Source organism: Zootoca vivipara, chromosome 3 (genome assembly GCF_963506605.1).
Source record: "Zootoca vivipara chromosome 3, rZooViv1.1, whole genome shotgun sequence".
NCBI classification, from domain to species: domain Eukaryota; kingdom Metazoa; phylum Chordata; class Lepidosauria; order Squamata; family Lacertidae; genus Zootoca; species Zootoca vivipara.
In genome coordinates, this window is record NC_083278.1 from 57,192,384 (window position 1) to 57,208,734 (window position 16,351).

Below are 16,351 nucleotides of genomic sequence, written 5' to 3' on the forward strand. Positions count from 1 at the left end.
GTGGCTGCCCCCTTGGCTTCCGATCAATCATGCTCTTAAACTGGAGCCCCTTTGTGTTTTGCACGCTGTGGGATTTGGCATTACTAATACGTTCCTGTGTCAAAAAGCCTAGTTACCCATGGTAACAAGATTTTTGAGAGTCTCTTTTTAATGAGACTCTACTATGAATCTAAAAATTATGTTTAAGTAGCATCTGCTAGCCTGTTCCAGGGCAGATAAAATATTTTGGCAACTTCTTCTTGGCCCCTGTCAGAGGCACAGAATTTTGCACTGCCTGCCTGCCTGCCTGTATTTAAAAGTATTTATATGCAACCTAATGAGGAAGTTCTTGGGGCAGTTTACAACAAAAATAAAAACAGATTAAAAATAAAATAGAACAGGTCAACGGTAAAAACAACAACAAATAAAAATGCTTCTCTTGCCAGCCATCAATACATTTGCTAACCATTTTCACATTGTTTTCATGTGCTTTACTGTTAATTTGGAACAAAAGAATTTACACTGAATCTCTTTTGCCATTCTGTTGCCTTTCAACCAGTTTAGGGAGTTCCTTTTGGAGCTTTTTGCACAAACCCCCAAATAATTTGGTGTCAATCACAAACATGGCTTCTTTGAACTGTTGGATAGCCTACCAGCATACAAAGCGATCATATACCGTGTCAGACCACTTCTCAACACTAGATGAATGTGGCTCCTCAGAGCTTCAAACAGGGATTTCCCCCAGTCCTACCTGGGATTTATTTATTGTATTTATTACATTCATACCCCATGTTTCCTTCAAGGAGCTCAAGGTAGTATACATGGTTTTTCCTCTTCCCATTTTATTCTCACAACAGCCCTGCAGGGCAGACTGGACTGAGAGACAGTGACTAGCCCAAGTAACTGGCCCAATAGGTTGTCAATAGTATCACATGTGTCAATAGTATCACATCACATGTGCTTGTGATAGTCATCTATGTCCTTACATGCATAGCCTCCTGCTGCAGGATAATGGCGATGGGGTTAGAAGGGGTGCAAAATGGAAGGTTGAAATAAAGAAATGATTCCTTTGGAAATTATAAACCTGCTATGTCTTGATCCTCATTTTGAAGTTGCAATTAGAATGGTTAAAAGGTAAAGCACACAAGTCAAAGACAACTCATGACATCTGTTGATTTAAGAAACTTGGCAAAACCAGGTGGGTACAGATTACATTAAATGATGTAAATTTGGTGAAAGACTGGTGTGATTTTTTTGAACCTAGGAGGTCAACTTTTTCAGCCATGACAGCGGGTTGTCGTTACTGGCCATAAAACTGAATTGTGTTTCTGATCAGCACCTCAGATTCTCTCCCCTCCCTTCCCCTTCAACCTATCCAGGTTCAGGAGAAGTTTGCGACTTGGATGAAGTTGAATCTACTTACCAATTACAGTAATCTTACAGAGCAACCAGATCTTCTGGCTGGAAGTAGTTGGCATTGATGAAACACAGTAATCCACAGCCCTGTCAATCCATCCCCCAAACACCCTGTGCCAATCCATCCCCAAAACACCCTGTTTCAGGTTTTTTTCCATGGGCTTCTGCCCACAGCGATACCACTAGTGGTAGCTTCCAATCCACCTGCCTTTGGGGAAAGGGCCCACTTCTTGCTGCCAGGGCTCACGTGCTGGTGCCAGAGTTCCCCCACCAGCAGCATGGCAGATTGGGAGGTGGGCTAGCTCCACCCATCCTTCCCCCCACCCTCTAACCTGAGACTGAATTGGTGTTGAAATATACAGGAGAAACAAGTTTTCAACTCATTCAGCTGTGTCTTAATACTTTCATCATGTGAATAATTTGTGCTTACATATTAAAAATGTGTGTCCTTGTTAACATATACGCCTGGTATCTGTTTATTATCTAGGTACCAGGATCAAAATGAAGTCTGTATCTAAGAATGGAGAAATAAAAATCTTCCTCCATCACAAAAGCTATTTGTGCCAGCCATATAAGACCCCCTTATACCATCTTCAGTTGGCATATGAAGGGCAAAACAATAGTTTTCCCCCCTTAGATTTCTGTCTAACAGAGGATACTCCTGTCTTCAATATCTATAAAAAGTATACGATTTGTAATCTTCATATATTAATTTAAATAAAACAGATACCCAAGAAAACAATAAGAGAGGCACACACAATATTTTCGATAGTGGCTATTTAGTAGTTTCAGTGAGGGACTTAATTTTCATTACATGGGAGCTAGTATTTAAGAAAGCCTTGAGTGGTATACATAATGCATAGGCTGGGTTTTTTATTTTATTTTAGAACACTCAGGACATTAGTACTATATATAGGCAAACATCATATGCATGGAATTGTGCCTCTGGCATCTGTGGAGTCCTGCAACTTAAGCAAACTAAAGCATGATGCAAGTGCACATCTAGCCACAAGACATGTTTGCAGGCATAAATAAGTGTTATTTGCTCCCTTAAGAAAATTGCATATACCTTGGGTTTCAAGATTTGTACAATTTCGTAACTCATATGAACTTTTTTGATTTATGTAACATATTTAGCTGGATATGCATTTACTTCCAAGATAAAAGTAGCAGATTAAGAAGTTCAGAATAAGAAGGAAGTCTTTCTGTAATCTTACAACTTCTTTGATAAACCCACCACGTCTCAACAAAAAATTGGGGAGTTACATAAAGCCATCTTTGCACAATGTGATTCAGAGACTTTGAGGAAATGGATTTCCTCTTTCAAGGGAACTTTCAAATAACCATGTTTCTATCCAAATTAGGGAAAACCATTTAGGGGTTGATATTAGGAGAAACCATTTAGGGCAGGAATCCCCAAACTGCGGCCCTCCAGATGTTTTAGCCTACAACTCCCATGATCCCTAGCTAACAGGACCAGTGGTCAGGGATGATGGGGGTTGTAGTCCAAAACATCTGGAGGGCCAAAGTTTGGGGGTGCCTGATTTAGGGGTTGATATTAATTTTCCACACACACACACACACACGGATGACCAACCAAAGCCCCCTTTTTCTCAAACTTCTCTATGGTTAATCAACATAACCATGGCAGGACATAAAACAGAACTAAAGTTAATGCAGCAGTTCAGATTTTTAGATGCTGAAAATATGATCCTATATTTCAAGGATCTTCACTGTTTTTAAAATGTGTGTACAGAAAAGAAAGCCATAGCAAAAAGTGCTATCTTGTAAATGCACACAAATATGTATCTTGATGGCATACCTGTATCACATGATGCTTTTCATGTAGCGTAGGTATCTTAAACATTTGGCACCAATATGTTGTATCTTTGTCTGGTATAGGCACCTGTCTTAATAAAAGGAAAAGGAAAGGCAAATATAATATAAAAGTATCTGATTTCTGCTCCCTGTACAGGTAGCTAACAGTTCCACCCATCTTACCCTGATACTTAATAAAAGCAAAACCCAAAGAAACTTACGCCTTGGTTTGTCAAGTCAAAATACGGCAATGAGGGAGCGATAATAGCAGTCTTCTCTGGGTTCAATAAACGAAGACTCTTTGTCCCTCGATTTGAACCATGGTAATTTTGAACTCCTTCTCTAAAGTCTTTGTCATGGTATGCCCATATCACCCTCACTGTGCTTTCCTAGAAAGGGAAAAAAAACTTTAGTAAGGGATTGATACGGTAGCTGCATTTTACTCTTTTTGTAGTTCTATCACTCTGCACTTCATTTTGTTTTGTTTAAATTTGCTTTTTAAAATAGTTTTGTCTGCTTTTTATACAGCCTATATATGATCAAAAAAGCAGTCTATAAATATTTTAAATCTTAAAAATCCAAGAACATTCGTTTCACCTATCCTGACTGCTGCTTCACAGGTAAGATTCAAATTCTATTGTGTGAGCTCAACATTCCTTCCCCTTACCTGGCCAGTCTCCTGACAACGCCTCCCCAGGTAGGATTGGATGATTGGCTGGGGTAGGTGGAGACCCCAGGTATCCAGCCTGGGGAGGTAGTGGCCAGTTCCGAACTACCAGGGAGTCGCCCTGTGATCCAGGGGGCTGTGCATGACCACGCAAAAGTTGCCCCCCTATTTAATGTGGGGAGCGGTCACTTCAGGCCATGCCTCCTTGTGGAATTGAGATACAGTGGTACCTCTGGTTCCATACTTAAACCGTTCAGAAGGTCCGTCCTTAACCTGAAACCGTTCTTAACCTGAGGTATCACTTTAGCTAATGGGGCCTCCTGCTGCTGCTGCCATGCTGCCGCCGTGCGATTTCTGTTCTCATCCTGAGGTAAAGTTCTTAACCCGAGGTACTACTTCCAGGTTACCGGAATCTGTAACCCAAAGTGTTTATAACCCAAGGTACCACTGTATTGTGATGAGTTAATTATTCAGGTGCCGCCACCAGTATCCGTAATTAAACTAACTTCTATTAAGCATAGAACTTTTCAGTGAGGGGGGGAAAAGCTCAACAACTTTTCTGTCCGGATTTTCATGTTTTGAAATATGTCAACCCTAGCATAGTTAGCATAATGGTTAATTGATCCAAGAATGTGAAGTCCACAAATGGCTTGATTTTTTGGGGGACAGACTGTTTTATCTCTTCATTCATGATTTAAGTCTTACTTCCCTCTCGCTGAGTTAGATTGATCGTCAGCTACTTACTGTTATACTCTTGTCATTGGGGTCACACGTGTGAAGTTGCCGGCTGAAAGCTAGTATCGTATGGGTACTATTTTCCATGGCATATTCCAGATGGTAGTCCTGCTGAGAGTCCTTTTTCAATGTTCTGTCTGCATTTGTAAAATAATCCTGTTGAAGAAACAAACCAGAACATTATCCTGCTGTTACTTTTTTTTTTTTTTTTGCTTTGCTTTAAATAATCTGAACTCAACAACCTTTTGAATTTTCTGGGAAAGAAGTGTAAAAGGATAAGTTGTAATTTTCTAAGCAAGTATTTTGAGGGCACTAGGAGAAGGGGACGACAGAGGACAAGATGGTTGGACAGTGTTCTCGAAGCTACGAACATGAGTTTGACCAAACTGCGGGAGGCAGTGCAAGACAGGAGTGCCTGGTCCATGGGGTCACGAAGAGTCGGACACGACTAAACGACTAAACAACAACAACAAGCAAGTATTTTATATTAGCAAGCAGGAAAACATCAGAATTTAGCCACCAGAATTTATTTTATATCTGTATGCGTATATTTTCATCTGAGCATCTTACAAAAGAGGGAATGCAAGAGCAGAAAAAGAAAACAAAGCAAATTTCCCAACATTGTCACCACGAAAACATAAAATACGTTGTAATCAAAATGGTTACATTAAAAGATCCATGTGAAACAAATTGAACAGATGGTACTTCTTTGCACTGCACTTGTGGGTTAGAAGTGTGTCCATTCTGGTTTTGCATTGCTTTCGTAGAATGTATGAACTAACTTTTAAAAGTTTGTTGTTAAAGTGTATCTATTTCAAAGCTCTCTTCTGTTTCATGTTTTAAAATCTAGGAATAAAGTGTCTGCATTAATAAACAATCTAATACCCCAATCCTAAACCTATGTTGTTAGTTCCATCTATTTCCTTGGAACCTACTTCCCAGTCCACATGCTTAATCATATGGCAGGAAGTTATTCATAACCAAGTTTCTCTCTCTGTGTGTGTGTGTGAGAGAGAGAGAAAGAGAGAGAGAGAGAGAGAGAGAGAGAGAGAGAGAGAGAGAGAGAGAGAGAGAGAGAGAGAGAGAGAGAGAAATATTAAATAGGAATATGATATTGTTGTACACTTTGTATGTTCCAAACCACAGCAATATTTTAATGTTTTTCTGAGAAAATATTATCCAAGTTCTCAATGTTAGCAGACATATGATATAATGCATAAGCTGCCTTATAGTGTCATTAACCTCTTCACCTCTGAATTCTTTGTCATAATGTGCAGCTGGCTTTCTGACTCCTCTCTAGGTCACCATAAGTCCTGTGACTGACTGAAAACTCTCTGATGCTAATTCACAAAGACCTTCTATAGATTTAGAGACCAGGACAGCAATGCCGTCTAATTTTCTCTTCTTAGCTTGCAGGGGCATTTGTGCATTTGTTTCCTGTTTTGCTCAGAGTGAGTTTGCCAGGCCCACACTCCAAAATAATAATAGGTATTGAGTTAGCTGTAGCTACTATGCTTTCTGATGCATTTTTCCAGCAGTTAGTTCTTTCTTTCTTTCTCTTTTAAAAAGAATTTTATTAGAGTTACATGTAACAGAAAAGTACTTAACTCAAGGGGTGGGGTGGGGCGGACAACAGACGAAATAAATAAACAGAAACTAAACACAGATCAACAAACATACTGACATTCAGTCACTTCACTCACCTGCCTCCCCTACCTGCTATGAGGCAAAATATTCTGAGTTTACATGTTACCATGAATTACGCTATTATCATGATCATCATAGCAGCTTTGAGTAAGGAGTTATTCTCTTCCTATGATGTGGAAGCTGATTGTGTAGCTGTGCATCACAGTGGCAACACCCAGCACTGTAAATACCGGTAACCGTAGTCTGCCCTAACCACATTGGCAAAGATATATGTGAAGAACTATGATAATGGCTCCTTGGCTCCGTCAAGATGTGGCTTGAACCCCAGGAAGGATATGAAGATGGATGGGGGAGGGGCTGGAAGGTTGGCACCCCGGGATGGGGGAGGGAGGTCCTCCCCTTTTGGCTCTAGATGCCAGAGAGGGGAAAGTAGATTTGCCAGTTCTCTCCACCACCCCTATTGTGAACCAGGCACCACCTTTGTAGGTAAGATCAGACGCACACACACACCCCAGACAGAGCAGACATGTGTACATGTGGCAGACACACAGGACAAGACAGTCTTGTGACAGAGTTTGCCCCGCCTTATCTTTGAAAACTTGGCAGGAGGGGAATGTCAATTGTTGGGACATCTTCATAGCTTCCATTTGCTTATGGACCTCTTGCCTTGCTCATGCACCTTGGAATCCTGACTTCTGGGACTTGTGTTTGCCACTGAGCTTGTACCACTATGAGCATGAATAGAGACATCTTCCTTATTCTGAAGTAGCAGATGCTACCAGTGGGAGCCTGTCAATGGCAAGAACCATGTCAGCTCAAAATATTATGTAAAGAGAGCTTTATATCCCCGCTGACCACATGTGATGTGCTGTTCATTCTGGATGTAGACTATATAATGACAAAGTTTAGCATGTTTTGAAGTAACGATACTGCCTAAAATCAGCACTTTTTATACTTTTTTTAAAAAAAGAATAAAACTACCGTAAGCAATTATTGGCTTGTGGGTGTAGTCAAACAATTAGATGTCTTTCATGCACTGGATGTAATTTAGAAATTGAAGCAACACATGGTAAGTTGATTTTACGGATCATAAAAGATGAGGTATATAATTTCCTACAGATGAAGGCATTGATGATGAATTGCTCCTCACATGCTGTTGACCCTGTTCTTGCTCTCTCAGAAGGGATTTGCAGTTGATATGGTTTCTGATTAGTGCTATACAAAATGGCAATGAGAGTACTTTCTTATGGATGTAGTAAAAATATGTAAATAAGCCCTGTTTTATCCTTGAAGAATGTAAGCAGAGCTGCACAAGGAACCTTGGAGGGGGGAGGAATCACAGCTGTCATTCTATCCTTGAACAGGTGTTTTTATGGAGAAGATACCCTCCAACTATAATACTGTATATGTTGCCTCCTTCCATTAGTAAAGGAAGTGAGAATAAAATGTTCAACTACACTAGGGCACTCCAACACACAGGAACACAAGATTATTTGATAGCCTGATTATGCAATTCTACCAGGGCATATGGGCCTTTATGCTTCTGAGATGTTAATTTTGTTCCACATGAATGCAAATTATGGATGAGAGTTTTCATTCTGTATCACTCAAGTCAGACTAGTACAGTGACTAGTGCACCAGGTCCACATTCACAACTTGGCACAAGTTACCGGTAAGCTCTCAGCTTAACCCACATGGTTATGTTGTGAGGCTAAAATGTCAGTCTGAGATTCACTGGAAGGATTCAAATGTAATAAAGAACCAAAAAAGAATTGCTTCAGGCATCTTTAGGTGGGGAACCATTTAGAATTGGCAGGCTGACAAGTCCTTCATTATCATTTACCGTAAGCTGGCTTTGGTGGATTATGCAGGTTCACAGCCTAACACAACAGAGACCACACCCTGCCCCTCGATGGGTTTCCCCAGCAGGGCTTGATTAATTAGAGTAGAGGGTCCCAACCAGGGCTATAGGTATTTTGTATATCTGTGAAAAGGCTGAGAAGAGGGGGGAGTGTCTGTGAGGGATTTTGTCTTAAAAATAACACTTGTTTCTGCACTTCATGGTAAAAGAATAAAACTTCTGAAATTGTCTCCTCTCTTCACAATTTGTTTCAGCCATGTGGAAAACCTCTATCTGTACTCACACTTCTTCAAAATAGTTGTTGAATTAATGCAGATTTGAACACAGGTTGAAAAGAAGCAGGTCTGTTGTGTGGAAGGCCAGTAAATATGGAGCAAGATGCCAACTACTATGCTTGTTCTGGTTTCTCAAGTGTGAATGCTCTTACACTACATGATTACAAACTTACCCCATAGTTAAGTCAATAAAGGAAGGCTTCGTACTGAAATGCCTCCAGCCAAACACCAGCTGACATATAAAGTGTGTGGCACACTGACATATCTCCCCTTACTGCTTTTCTATTTGTTTTCTAAGTATTTCTTTGTTTATGTTGGCATGTGTGCATTTAAAAGAAGAATATGGTTCTGTTCACCATTTTCTCACTTTTCAAAATCTATTCTGATTGTTCCTCAGTAACATCTCAAATTGATTATATTTGATTAAAAATATTTCTTCATTATGGGTGTCAGCTAACAAGCAAGGGTTATAATGAAAGCAGCACTTTCAAGTATTAATGAAGAGCTATTCACAAAAGGATTTATGCCTCAAGTAAGGGCTATTTTTGTGCACAAATTCAACAGAAGGGTTTGCAATGCAACGTTCTGTAGAACTTGCACAAAACAAGCATTCATAAAGAAGGATTACCCTTTGCAAAAATGGATCTCACAGCTACTACAGGCTGGGGCGGTGGGGACGCACAATTCCAGATAGGGGTGGAGACCACAGTGGAGGCAAAAAAATGCAAGCTGTGTCAATTCATGAGCAAAAAAGAGAGGGTCTTTTAAAAAGCTAGATGCAAAAATTAGAGCTGCCTTGAGCACTCTCATGGCAAGTAATCTGCCGAGAAACTCACTTCGGCAATATTGCAGTGGCAATATAACTACAAGCACAGACAGACTGAGCAATTTCTCTGAGGCAGCACCAATCTTTGCTCCATCAAGTATCTTTGCTTCACTGCACTGAGGTACATGTGCTTTTTCCATGCTTAAATGTATTCATAATAATAGCTCCACCCGTCTGCAGCTACTTTGCTACCATTGGCCTACAAATGTGTCTGTGGTGAGCGCTCTCTCTTTCTCTCCCCCACCTTAGCTCAACTCTCACTCTTTTCCCACCCCTCATAGAACAGCTATTAAGCATGCTTGAGAGACCACTCTTATTTAGACACAAGTCTTGCACTTTCCAAATAGTTAGCGCTGGGTTCCCACTCTAATCTCTGAACTCCTGGAATGCTCAGCCACTAATGCATCATTCCAGGCTCCCTCTCTACTCAACCACAGTTTTTGAAAGAATGTGTGGACCCTTTGTAAAGTTCTTTTTTGTCTCCATAACATAATTGCACCCTTCAACCTGATTGATCTATTTACAAGGAGTTAGTAGAAGCATCTTTCAAGTTCTGTTTCATCATACCAGATACTGAAGCAAAAGCCCCAGGTAACATCAAGAGGCACACAGAAAGACAATTATTTATGTTTTTTATTTAAAAGTTTTCCTGATCTCTAGTACTTGGCAAATATTTTCTTTTTTGGGTGGGGATGTGGGAAATCAATTCCTGGCGGGGTATTTTTTTTAAAAAAAATTAATTCCGGGGGGGGGGGGAATCTCTGGCTTGTTTGTGTATATATGTGTGTTTTTCTTGTAAATACTATGTAAAAACACTTCAATTCCACTGTTCAAACCTTCCATTGTGATATTACACAGATCTATCAAGCTAGATGTTGATTTATATCTTCTTTGATGAAAGCAAAGCAGTTTTATCTAATGGAGCATATGAACTGCAAGTTTCGTGGGAGCAGGGGACTTCTTTTATTTATATAAAGCCATGTAAAGCACCATATTGTGTGCACCATGTTTACTTATGCTTACTTATATAAACATAAGTAAATAAGTATAACTAAAGGGGAAAAAATCGAACCTTTATATTGTCGCTAATCTGTAAATGCTAGATGATATAAAGTGGCTTCCTGTGTTCCTATGATCTTTTATCATGTGGCTGGTTGCTAAATTTACTCATGAGCCTTTTGCGAGGAACTTCATCAAAAGCATTTTGGAAGTCTAAGTACATACGGTATAATGTCAACCAGATCTCCCCCAACTGAATATTTGTGGGCACACTAAAAGAATTCCAAAAGATGTGTGACACAAAACCTCCCTTTGCAGAAGTCCTGGTAGTCAAGGTTTGTTCTTTTATGTAACTGCAAACTGATGTAGAAATCTGATGAACCGAAGAGAGTGGAAAAATGAGAAACTGAAGAGAAATGAAAATCTCCAGATTCGCCCATCCCTACAAATATTCAACATTCTATTACTAACAATATTAATTCCCGAATCTGTGCACATGAAGTGTGAACACAGTCATGTGAACATTGGGGCTTGTGTCATCATTAACAATGCTAAAACTTAGGGCTGCAATCCTAAGCACGCTCACCTTTAAACTCAACTGAACACAGATTTACATACTATGAGTGCTCTGTCAATGCCAGTTGAGAAGCAGACAGCTGAGAGGCAGAAAATTCCTTGTTTGTATATCATTGCCTTTTCCTCCGATGAGCACGCTACCCATCTGGTCACTCATCTGCTCACCCTAGAAGGGTCTTAGATGGATCCAAGTCTTGCCCAGGGATCAACCCTCAAACCTGTCAAATTCAGAACCAGCTTCAGCACTAGGCTTCTAACCTGGGAGATAAGGCTATTCAGAATAGGTCAAAAAAAAATTAAACCCTTTTAAGTCTTCTATTACTCTCTGTCTCGCATAGGATTGCTGGCACACACCCTCCCCATAAAAACACGCACCTCACACATGCCAGAATAACTCCAATACATGTTTTAATGTTTCCTCATATTAATTCTTTTTACAACCCAGCAAGTTCACTGAAAACCCGTAAGGAGGTTTTTCCAAACCTATCCCTTAGGAAGTTTTTCCAAACCTATCCCTTTGTGAACCGCCCGAGATCTTTTGATGAAGGACGGTATATAAATCGAAAATGATAATAGTAGTGATGGCATACTAAATGACTATTCAGGAGAAGAAGCACGCATGAGATCCCATTTTGCCCCTTACATCCACCCTCCCTTGTCCCAAACGGTCGGTCGCGATTTGGTGGCTGTCCCGTTGCCCTTCACTGCACCAGCAGCTTTACAATGGACCCTCCTGCTCTGAGCATGCACAGAGTGCACGACTGCCCATCCCACTGAGCCCTAAGGAGTTTGGATCCCTGTTCCTGGAAGGGGGAGCCAGCCCTTCTCCTCCTTCCCTGTCCCCCAATGCACATGTGAGCCAGACCCCCTTCCCTGATCAGATCGTACTCTGCCCCCCCCCCCAGCGCTCTGTCCAAGGCGCCCGTCCGCCTCACCTGCAGGTAGGGCTTCCCCGCGTCCAATCCGCCCAGCACGATGTCCGCCGAAGCCATGCCTCCCGTCGGCGAGAAGCCGAAGCCCACGTAGCCCGCCGCGCGCACCTCCAGGCGGAAGGCGATGGAGCTCCCCTGCGCAGCCCACGAGAGCCGGTAGCGGGACGCCCCGTCCAGCACGGCGCTGTGCGGGTAGTGGCGCCCGGGCACGGCGGGCAGCCCCCACAAGAGGAGCAGCAGCAGCGGCCAGCGGCGCATCCTCGTCGCCCGCTGAACCCGCGCCAGGCGCGCACCTCAGCGGACCGTCCGCTAAGCTGTGGGGCAGCAGCAGCGCCGGGGACTGAGCTGGCCGAGGCAGCCTCCTGGCGCCTCCGCCAGGCGCCGCGCCTGCTCATTGGACGGGGCGGGGGCCCGGCGTCACCCCGCCCCCGCGAAGTCAGCGGGCCTCGAGGGCTGAGGAAAGCGCGGGAGAGGGAGGAGGAGAGCGCGACCTGGGTGAGGAGCCCTGAGGCGGGGAAGCGAAGGTCCTGAGGGGAAAGAGCGAAGGGGCAGAGCTGGACAACGAGGAGCTTCTCGGACAGGCAGAAGTTCAACAGGAGAAGCCTTTGACACGTGCTCCTCTTCAGAATCCGGCTGCTGAGAGACGGAGCCGGTGAGAGAGGCGGCACGTGCCTCGTGGACGCGGGAGGGAAGGAGGGGAGCGACGCGCGCCCTGCCAGACGGAGGATTTATCAGGTACCAGGTAGATAACAGGCAGCTCATCCAACACCTGTAAGCCTCAGCAGGGCGGCGCCAGGACACAGCCTGGTTCTGCACCCCTCTACTCCAGGTGGCAGTCTCAACATGTTGTGTTGCAGTGCGTTTGCTCCACCAGAGGTGGTGCTGCTGTGCGACCTCTAAGTGGTTTCCACAGGTGGCCCCTTTCAGGTGTCAGATGTGCTGCTTTGGCAGCACTGCACTTTGGCCCCGCTGCCCTGAACTGAATCATAGAATTGTAGACCTGGAAGGAACCCTCCCTGAGGATCACCGAGACTAGAGCAGGGTTTCCCAAACTTGGGTCTCCAGCTGTTTTTGGACTGCAACTCCCAACATCCCTAGCTAGCAGGACCAGCAGTCAGAGATGATGGGAATTATAGTCCAAAAAACAGCTGGGGACCCAAGTTTGGGAAACCCTGATCTAGGACCAATCCCCCCTGCAATGCAGGAATATGCAGCTATCCCATATGGGGATTGAACCTGCAACCTTAGCATTTTCAGCACCACGCTGTAACCAACTGAGCTATCCAGGTCGAACCTTTCTCAGCAGGCCATGTGACTGGTGGTCTGAAAGGGTGTCCTTAAAACAAAACCCCTGCAGTGATTGACATCTTTTTCAGTCGGTTGCCCCATCCCCCCCCAGTGCCATTCAGGCAGCTTGGCACCACAGCATCGGACCCAAACATAGGTATGGAATGAAGGGAAATGAGACCCTTGCTGAAGCGAAACAGACCTGGGTTTAGGAACCATATGCTTGTTGCCTTGGGTTCTGTGGTGGAAGAAAAGTGATATGAGAAAAATAATCCAAGCTGCAGCCTGGACAAGACTTAGTGTATCATGTAGTCAGTGGGATTGGGACATTAATTATTTGACCCTATCAACAATCACATAGTAAAAACTACATTCCAAAAGTTTTAAATAAAAAAGCACATCAAAAACATAACCAGCTTAATTGCTGATTAATAACCGTTAATAACCAGAGTGACTTGGGCAACCCAGTCAGATGGGTGGGGTACAAATAAATTGTTGTTGTTGTTATATAACCACCTAATCATATTTGGAGTAAGGATGGGGAAGGGTAGCTTTTTAATCACCTTTTTAATCACCTTTTCTGTGCATGGTTATGCACTAATTTGGGATTCTAATTGTTAACAACTGTGAACAGGTGGGATATTCATCCAGATACAATTTACAGCATTTTAGTGCAAACTCAAATGTGGAAGAAGCTGATGTCTGTATGAAACGAAGTTTCCACACACAGCAAAGAGGACTACTTATGGTAAATGGAAAGCATTCTGAAAGGCTTGATATATTACGGTCACTTTTTAAAAAATATCAATAAACAAACAACAAACCACACATCATTCAGAGAAAGCAGAGGAATGCCAGACTTTCCATAAAGCTCACACTTTGGCTGATCTCTGCAATGGTACATACACAATGGCTGTGTGTACATTGCCATTTACTCCAGCTCCAGTGCGCTCCCACTGCTGGTGTTTGAAACAGAGTACTGTGGTACCTCGGGTTAAGAACTTAATTCGTTCTGGAGGTCCGTTCTTAACCTGAAAATGTTCTTAACCTGAGGTACCACTTTAGCTAAAGGGGCCTCCTGCTGCCGCCCTGCGATTTCTGTTCTCATCCTGAGGTAAAGTTCTTAACCTGAGGTACTACTTTGAGGTTAGCGGAGTCTGTAACCAGAAGCATTTGTAATCAGAAGCGTTTGTAACCCGAGGTACCACTGTACACATGGCGCTGGCCACAATCCATATGTATCCTGAATTTTCTCGAGAAATACAGAGGTTTGATGTGATTGCCCTCAAATAAGATTCTGTCTGACTTGAGAGCCTAAGCAAGGCATCCCCAAACTTCGGCCCTCCAGACGTTTTGGACTACAATTCCCATCTTCCCCGACCACTGGTCCTGTTAGCTAGAGATCATGGGAGTTGTAGGCCAAAATATCTGGAGGGCCTCAATTTGGGGATGCCTGTTAGGCTAAGCTGAGGTGTGGGAGTTGAGCTGAGGTGTGAACATTTCAGAAAACCTTTGTGCATGCTCAGATGACTGCTCCATTGAATAGAAGTTTAGTGGGGTCGAAGGCATGGGAAAACCAATCAGGTAAAGAACATTGGGCGAATACGTCTCCAATGTCTGTCTAGTGTAAACAGCAATTTAAAAATGCAATGGTGCAGAAAGGAGAATGACGTCATTGCATTTTAAGCTGCTAATGTGTAGATAGCCAATGTCTTCTGGAATTATGTTCTATTCTGAAGCACATTTATATATTTTCTTTCTGTTTGTATATGTAGACTTTAGGACAGCATGTAGAGAATGGGATCTAATCCACAAGAAAGCGGGTAGCAAAAGGACGCCACCCTGTATGAAAGTAAAGGGGAGAATTGCCATTTATTTCAACCACAATGTACACTTTTCACACTTTAGTTTGTAGATAAAATGATGTCATCATAGAATTAAGGAGATGGAAACTGTTATTAAACAAAGTACTATAACGAAGGGAAGAGGCCAGCTTTTACAAGTGGCTGGGGGTAGGTGGGGGTTCGTGCCAAGTGTGTGGTACACAAACAGAGCTTCTTACACCACACTGCTAAATTAAGGGATGAGATCACATGTTTCCACTTAGTCTTTTAAGCTCACCTTTTGAAACCTTCCTTTAAAGCTGTGCCATGTAGAAATTTCCAGCTGAAATAGTTCCTGCTTTAGACGCTCACATCTTCATCTCAAACACCTTCCTCCATGGCTGATGGTTCAATGGGGCAGATATTCTGAAAATGTCTCCAAAGCTTGAATGTCCCCTGAGCCTTCAAAGAGCATTGCCTCCAAGCTATCAGGCTTTTTCACACACTTATGTCCCTAGTTTAAAACTCATATATCCATCAGTGGCCTGTGTGCTAATTTGTTTGGAAGTTTAGCAAGCCATACAGGACTATATCCAGAGAAGAGGTAAAAGACCTTTGGATAAAAGTGGAGAAGGGCCATTTCAAGCTAGTGAAGAGGAGTAAACTACAAAAAAAAGTCCAAATTGGATTGCTGCTGGTATCAGCAGTACATAACTTTGGGAGTGCACTTTACACTGAGTTACAAGGTTAAACTGACTTGGGGCTGTAAGAGGATATACTGAATGGATATCCGAGGGTTTTAAAACGAAGCCTGGATTATAGAAGGATCTACTGAGTGCATAAATTCTCAGTAATCACAGTTCCTATAACTGTTGTTCTGATTTCTCCAAGATTATATGTTTTTCAGATAATCAATCTAGGGTACTCTTTCAAGGCGTTTTGTAGGTCCGGGTTGCAAATACAGAGCCTGTGCTTTTAAGTTTCCACATGCCTTGCGTCTGTTTTCACAGACTGATGAATACACATAGAGTGGGGTGTGAGACCTGCCAGTACAGCCCTGCTCCTTGCTGCCAGATGCGTTCATTTAGCTCACACTGATCGTCTGAAAATAGCTTATCGTTATTATCCCTCTTGCTTAGATGGAGGGAAATATAACTGGGAGTGAGTCTCTTGCTAAGTGTCATCCACTTAGCATCCAAAGCTGGGCCTTGAGTTCTAAAGGTAAAGGGGCCCCTGACCATCAGGTCCAGTCGTGTCCGACTCTGGGGTTGCGGCGCTCATCTCGCTCTATAGGCCAAGGGAGCCGGCGTTTTGTCCGCAGACAGCTTCCGGGTCATGTGGCCAGCATGACAAAGCTGCTTCTGGCGAACCAGAGCAGCGCACGGAAACGCCGTTTACCTTCCCGCCGGAGCGGTCCCTATTTATCTACTTGCACTTTGTTGTGCTTTTGAACTGCTAGGTGGGCAGGAGCTGGGACCGAGCATCGGGAGCTCACCCTGTTGCAGGGATT

At 43.0% G+C, this 16,351-nt stretch overlaps 1 protein-coding gene across 1 annotated transcript in view; it reads right to left on the reverse strand.

Annotated features, from left to right (window-relative positions):
• Window positions 1-12,066, reverse strand: part of MOXD1 (monooxygenase DBH like 1) — a 34,267-nt gene extending 22,201 nt beyond the window's left edge. The window contains exons 1-4 of the mRNA XM_035108974.2: window positions 11,735-12,066; window positions 4,625-4,771; window positions 3,435-3,602; window positions 3,218-3,301 (exon numbers count right to left, since the gene is read on the reverse strand). Coding sequence (XP_034964865.2) covers window positions 3,218-3,301; window positions 3,435-3,602; window positions 4,625-4,771; window positions 11,735-11,989 — 654 coding nt within the window. The 5' untranslated portion in view covers window positions 11,990-12,066. The remainder of the gene's footprint in view (window positions 1-3,217; window positions 3,302-3,434; window positions 3,603-4,624; window positions 4,772-11,734) is intronic.
• Window positions 12,067-16,351: the final 4,285 nt, after the last annotated feature.